Source organism: Penaeus monodon, chromosome 10, assembly GCF_015228065.2.
Source record: "Penaeus monodon isolate SGIC_2016 chromosome 10, NSTDA_Pmon_1, whole genome shotgun sequence".
NCBI classification, from domain to species: Eukaryota; Metazoa; Arthropoda; class Malacostraca; order Decapoda; family Penaeidae; genus Penaeus; species Penaeus monodon.
Window position 1 is genome coordinate 12963685 of NC_051395.1, and position 7500 is coordinate 12971184.

General features: G+C 36.3%; 1 protein-coding gene across 1 annotated transcript in view; it reads left to right on the forward strand.

The window, feature by feature from the left end:
• LOC119577854 (ribosomal L1 domain-containing protein 1-like) overlaps positions 1-7500 on the forward strand; it is a 13142-nt gene that overhangs the window by 671 nt on the left and 4971 nt on the right. Inside the window, exons 2-5 of the mRNA XM_037925455.1 lie at positions 2817-3057; positions 3267-3427; positions 3581-3731; positions 4909-5057. Of these exons, the coding sequence (XP_037781383.1) occupies positions 2817-3057; positions 3267-3427; positions 3581-3731; positions 4909-5057 (702 nt within the window). The remainder of the gene's footprint in view (positions 1-2816; positions 3058-3266; positions 3428-3580; positions 3732-4908; positions 5058-7500) is intronic.

Below are 7500 nucleotides of genomic sequence, written 5' to 3' on the forward strand. Positions count from 1 at the left end.
TTGTGAGAACGATTATTTTGTAATTATCAGCATATGTTTTTCTGAATTCATGTATGTAATGCATTCTTTTATGTGTTTTGGTAATTATTTATGCAGTTATGTACAATAACTTTGTGCACATGCACGTTTTGCCACTGTTAGACTTGACAGGCTGTGCGACAGCATTTGTTGAGATATGCCTGTAAGAAATTTTCATTTGAAGTGTTGTGTTGTTTTCAGGTAATTTTTAAAGCCATATAGTGGATATACAGAACAAGTAGACATTAGTATCTATCACAACCTGATATTTGAACCCCAAATGCCAAAAAAGGGGTTAACTTTCCGAATATGACAACTTGGGTCTTCCCTGTCAAGATTTATATCATCCAAAAATGTTAAAAATCAGGAAATGATACTCTACAGATGCCCCTGCCATCTTTGAAAGTTAATGGACCGAAATGGCAACTTTCGAAAAACTCTTCACCAAACCCATCATTCAGTAAAAAAAATATATACAGGATTTCACATAATGCAGATTCCCCATGGTAATCGCACATTGCATCCTAACCTTAACCCTGTGGGATTTATACACTATGATCTATATATTCCCAGGACCCTGTGTTAATGTATATGTCTAGCCTAGCAACAAATTATTGGCTGAACCTAACCCCGTGCTAATATACGTCTAGCCAGGGGGCAATGTCCCCCGGACCCCCATGGTTTTAAGAAAATACAATCTATATATTCCTTAGCCAGGGGGTTCTGCCCCCTTGACCCCTAGGTTAAAACCACATACCTTTATATAGCAAAACACTAAACATTTCTTCACTGATTACAATTGCTTGGTTTCTAATCACTTTTTTTAGCATTTGAGGCACTTTGGTGTGTTAGATATTAATGTCTATTTGTTGTCAGATTTCCCAGTGGCAAAATGCGTATGTGCAGAAGGTTATTGTACAGAATAGTGTAAATAATTGCCAAGACACATAAAAGAGGTGTAATAAAACTAAAAGAATGCATTACATATATAAATTTGAGAAAACACTCTGATAATTACAAAATATTTGTTCTCACAAGCATGTAGTAATACATGGACTACTTGATAGATCGCAGTAATGAGTTACACGTCACATTTGTTTTGGTCCTCACAAGGTAAACGTGGATGGGGAATTAGAAAATGAAGGAGCGATCTTCTCTCTTCTCTGTCCTGTACACTTTTTTTTTTTTTTTTTTTTTTTTTTTTTTATACTGTACTCCTGGTTGACATACATTGAAAGTTTGAAAAAAAAAAGTGATTAGAGACCAAGCAATTCTGAAAATAGACGGAAGCAAAGAAAAGTTATGTGTTTTGCTATAAAGGTTTGTAGTTTTACCCTGGGGGTCCAGGTGGCAGAACCCCCTGGCAAGGGAATATATAGATTGTATTTTCTTAAAGCCATGGGGATCCAGGGGACATGGCCCCCTGGCTATACATATATTACCATGGGGTTAGGTTTGGTTTGGTTTGGTTTTAGGTTAGGTTAGTTTATTGGTTAGGACACATTGTATGATTACCACAGGGGTCTAGATTAAGTGAAATCCCGTAGATTTTTTACCAAACAATTTGTTTGGTTCCTGAAGAGTTTTTCGAAAGGTGGTGCGTCAGTCCGTAGATATTCAAAGATGCAGGGGACACCTGTAGAGTTTAAATGGTTTTTGTGCTTGTTTTTCACATTTCTGTTCTCCCCATAATTTCCCTGATCTACTTCATGCCTTGTGCTGGTATTGGGACTTATTACATCAAGATTGTAGGCTAGAGAATGCGATGGAAATAATCATCAGATGAGGACAAATCTCATGATATGAATATTGTCAGGGGAGACCCGATTGTCAAAGTCGATAAAATAACCAAATTATGGTGCAGACATCCCCCCACCCCACCCTCACATTCTTGGCCTCTTTATCAGGGGAGGGTATGGAAGAAACCTGGGAAATTGCACGCTAAACTAACAATAATGGTTAATGTTCCTGAGAGGGATGCACAAAGATAGAGAAATGGACACTGCCATCTTATTGACCATAAAATATAGAGTATAGACAACACAGGAACAGGCCAGGCCCCCTGCAAACCCTGCCCAGGAAAACAAAAGGTATTTGTTACCAAGAGTGACACACCTTCAGAGATGAAGTCCCAAAATCTAAACCTAACCTTTCCTACCCTGTATTCATTCCTTAGACAGGGGGGCAAGGGTATCTCCTCTTTATTAGTACTTCATTCCAACCTATGAAAAATGAACATTAAAAATACTGGCTGTGTTGGGGTGGGGTTTGAACTTAGTATAGTTGGTGACATGCAGTGGATGTTTTCATCATTTTGTGGTAAATATGAGGCCACAGCAGCTGTGCCTGTGTTATTCATTACTCTATTTTTTATGCTCTATAAGAAAGCAGTGTCTATTTCCCTCTATCTCTGTGTGTCACTCTTGGTAATATTAACCAAACAAAGAATCCTTCACTTCTTAAAGGCAGGTCTGACTTGGCATCAGGCATACATGGAGGATTCATTGTCTTCCATTGCAAGGGTTGGGAAGTGGTATATTAGTCATATTTTACCCCACAATTCCCTGGTAGCTATTGATACCAAAATTGTCACAATCAGTTATTGAAAGGAATTCCAAAAAATTACCAGTAAAAGAATAAATGGTAAATCTTTATGGTATGGCACACCTACCAGAAACTAATCCCCAGTGCCATTTCACAAAATTTATTCAACATTCTAAGTTGCTGTGATGGGCATTGTCCAAAGGGAGGAACTTAGTGCATCTCTCTGTTTATTATAACATCACATTCTCTTTCAGGAAAGGCCTAAAAGGTGTGATGAAGAAAAAACCTGGTTTGACAACAATTGCAAAGAAATCATCCAAGGAGGCTAGAAGGGAGAGGCTTTTGAAGGCAAAGATGTGGGAGCACAGGATTAAGGGAAGCAAAAAGAAGTCAAAAGCTGGACAGAAAAAACAGAATAAGGATAAATCAGCACAGGAAAATAAAGTGAAAAAAGAGAAGGTTGTCACAAAACTTTCTGAATTAAGTGAGATACAGGTAAGTAATCTTATGCATTTCTTTTGTTCTATATAAGTAGATATCATATAAAGATTTCTCATTTGAAAAAGAGTCTTTCCTTCCCACTAGAGAGTGAGAGAGAAATGAGAAAATAAATTGAAATGTTTTCTGGTGCTATACTTTTACATTTATAAAGTTTTTGAAATAATGTATATGTGAATTACAATTTTACCTTTTGAAATTCACAGGTTCAAGCAGCTGTTGCAGGTGTTAGAAAATTGTGCAACAAATTATTGGCTGAATCTAAAGAACTATTAGAAGTTGACAGTGATCAGCACATTTGCCTACAAGTCAGCTTATGCAAATTGCCCAAAAATAAAGATAAACGCTCACCAATGACCATCAAAATGTATGTATTTTGTTGTATTTTTCATATGGTTGTGTCCTTCCTTCCCATGGGGATTGGAAAAAGAAAAATGTGTATATCATTGTCTTTAGTTGCAGATATCTTTTTGATAATTCAAAGGAGAAATGTCTGAATTCTTACCAATATTGATTTCAGACCCCTGCCACATCCTATATTGGGTGACGACACAGATGTCCTGCTCATAACCAGAATGCTTGACAGTGAACGTGGGTCTGACTATGAAAAAACACTGAACCACTTCAAAGAATTACTCATACAAAAGAAAGCAGCACATTACATTACAGAAGTATGTTTCTGGAAATATATACTGTATAATGATATTTTGAAGTATTCATCATATATATGATATATGCAATGATATAATGTGATTAAGTATGCTCTACAGGCAACTCTATACTTATTCTACTTTTCATACTTATTTTAGCAGTCATTTACTGGTTATAATAAAATATTAATAATGCACCTGTTTAAAAAAGTAAGGCAAAAGAATGAAGGCTCCATCTTTCTTTAACAAAATGCAAAACAAAAACAAACATTTCACTTTGGAGGCACTTTCTGATGAAGTATGTTTTGGTGTGAAAACACCTTTGGATGCACATACATTCAAATGCACTGTCTACTGCAGTTTGTCTTGTTAATGTTGTTTACAGACGATGGCTCCACAAGGAGTCAGTTAGTAAACAAGGAGTCAATCAGTGACCCTATGTGAAATCACCTGATATCCCTGATCCTTGAATCAAGAGTCAGTTTTATTTCTTCTAGTTTAATTACTGTTATTATTATCATTGTCACTGGGGTTATTATGATGTTATTATCAATGCTAATAGCAATGAGAAATAGATAATAATAATTACTTCCAAGAATAAAATAAAAGGGTAAGGTAGAACTCCTTGGTGATTAAGCTTATGTGGATAAGCAAAATTAATAAACTAGACTCATAGTGGGCATGACATGTTGTATGTATATACCATCCTGTGTCACTTATAACAGTATGTACTTAACATTGGATGCATTGGTTGAAAATGCTCAAGTGTTTGTGACAGGTGTGTCACATTTTATAAGCTTATATGGTTTAACTTGCTCAATTTACAAATGTCAGTAAGTGCTTTCCCTTCATTTATCAGTGAATTCATGATTTTTATCCTTAGAGATTTTTCACTTCCAAAATTATCCTAGTTCTATATATATATATATATATATATATATATATATATATATATATATATATATATATATATATATATATATATATATATATAATAGATCTTGCATTGAATTCATGATATTCACACGTTTTATATACCTTCTCAAGTTGCAACTTCTTCCCATTCAATATTTGTTGATATGTATCTGTTCATATTAATATCCAGTGCTATGGAATGAGTTCAAAGATTTGATCAAAAAGAGCTTTATTAGGGGGGGGGGGAGAAGAATAAGAGTACACAAGTTTAACTTCTTTTCAGGTTATAACTCTGAAGCAATTAAGAATGGAATATAAAGAATTTGAGGCTAAAAGAAATTTAGCAAACCGGTTCCAGGTGATCCTTGCCCAAGATTGCATTATGGAACTCCTACCAAAGTTACTAGGAAAGCATTTTTATGGCAGAAACAAGTAAGATTTTTTTTTTCCAAATTTTGCATGAATTTATTATTACTCATATATTCTCCTCTCCTCTCTTTCTCTTCTCTTCTCTCCTCTCTCTCTTTTCTCTCTTCTCTCTCTTTTCTCTCCTCTCTCTCTTTTCTCTCCTCTCCCCTCTCTCTCTTTTCTCTCCTCTCCTCTCCTCTCCTCTCCCCTCCTCTCCCCTCCCCTCTCCTCTCCTCTCCTCTCCCCTCGCTCTCTCTCTCCCTTCTCCTCCTCTCCCTCCCTCTCTCTCTCTCTCCTCTCTCTCCTCTCCCTCTCCCCCCCTTCCCCTCCTCTCTCTCTCTCTCTCTCTCCTCCCCTCTCTCTCTTCCTCTCTCTCCCCCCCTCCTCTCTCTCTCTCTCCTCTCTTACTCTGTCTCTGTCTCTCCTCTCTCTTCTCTCCTCCTCTCTCCTTTCTCCTTTCTCCTTTCTCCTCTCTCTCTCTCTCTCTCTCTCTCTCTCTCTCTCACATAAATTTAGATGTATTTGTAGTTTCATGCTAGATAAAAGGAAACAGCCTGAAGGCCTTATTTAATTCTAGATATTAATGTTTGTGCAGAATTGAGTGTGATATGATGTTTGTTTGTTTGTTTAAGAGATAATGATACTGCATGATATAGTTCTTTTTGGGAATGTGCTAGTTTGGCTAACTGATCCATCTTGTCATAGATTGATATTCCTATATGAGAGGTTATCCAGTATAGTTTGCTTGTATACCCCTGTTAATTAATGTTTGAGACAGAGAGAGATACTGAGAAAGAAACAGGCATGCAGACTGAGACACACAAACAAACTTACTGTGAAAAGGGAGATTACAGGATATGCAGTCCCACTCACAGCACAGACTGGATGATGCACTCTTACTTCCTCCACCTCCTATTCTTTAGTGTTTTTACAAGCCAATGCTTTATTCCATCATAACAAATACAATCCCATACCCCAATAGTATCTTATCCTTTGCAAGACTAAGGATTCCTTGGGAGTATTTTTGGCATGAGATACTGCAATAGTCAGAGATTTGGTCTTTGCATTTAAACTGGCTCACATTTCCCCACATACCTTTCATGCAAGAGCCAAGTATTTTGCACAGCTGCATCAACCAACCATGTAAATATTATATATGTTAACTTGAATTTATTGTTAACAATGAAATTATCAAACAATCTGCATATAAGCAACATACTTAGCTGTTTCCCTTATTTGATTTTTTATCATTTGAACTGACTTCAGTGGGCAAGTCTGACTTTTCTCATTTATTATTCTGGTCCTAACATGATATTTCTTGCTTCTCCAAAAGTGGAATATATGTGAAGAGATAATCAGTCACTTATATGGAGTACTTTCATTTAGTATCATAACATTTCTTCAGAACAAAATCTATATTGATATTCAGGAATTACTTTGAGATTACAAAAATTTAGATTACAAAAATGGCTTTGCATCAGGCTTGTGTGACATACATGTTACATCAGGGTGAAAATGATATATATGAAATTTAGATAAAATTGGAATCAACATCATAAAAAATACTCTTACATGCTTGGGTTGATAGAATCTGTCATAAAAATAATATCTGCAATGAAAAATGCAGAACTTTCAGACATTTTAGAGGTCCATAGTATTGGGAAGGAATTAGTTGAACTAAACTTCAGTTCCCTGCCAATGACCACTATAGCAAGTGTAAGTATGAACACTTGTGTTAACATGTCACATAGATAATCTGCAAGACTCAAATTCTGTTCATGTCTGTTTCAAGGTAGACACACATAGGGAACAAATCTTTGTAAGTGGAACAAACATTACAAATATGTAATACTAGGCAGAAATATGTTAAAGCAAATAAAAAATATCAGTAAATAGCAGTAGAAAATGTGGTCACTTATTAAACCCCTTGGATCAGGGTGCTTTGCTGCCCACACATTGCCCATACTCGGTGCACTTGGCTTCCGGGAGTGACCACTCTTGACTGATGTGTGGCTTGTAGGTTGGGCACACACAAACATTAATGAGTGGTGTCAAGGTTCCGTGCTTCCCCTTTGTAATGTTGTTATATCTTTTTCTGCATAAGCATTTTTTGCTGTTTTGCCATTTTCATTTTCTATATTTGTCATTTGATAATGGTGTATCCAGATGGTAATTGACTTGTTTTCCTTGCAGAGATCCATATCATCTCTAGGTAGTCCATAATAATAATAACAATAAGTACCCCCCCCCCCCCATAATAAACAATTTTCTGTAATACCAACTTCTGCCATCAGTCTTGGTGAGCAGAAATAGGATCCTGAGCATGGAAATTGTGGCCTCCCTGGAGCCGATGCTATGATAGTTAGAGAGAGAGAGAGCATGTGAGTGAGCTTGAGAAAGAGCATGTTTGTATGTGCATGTGTGCATGAATCCATACAAATATGCATATATGGCAAATGAATGTGTA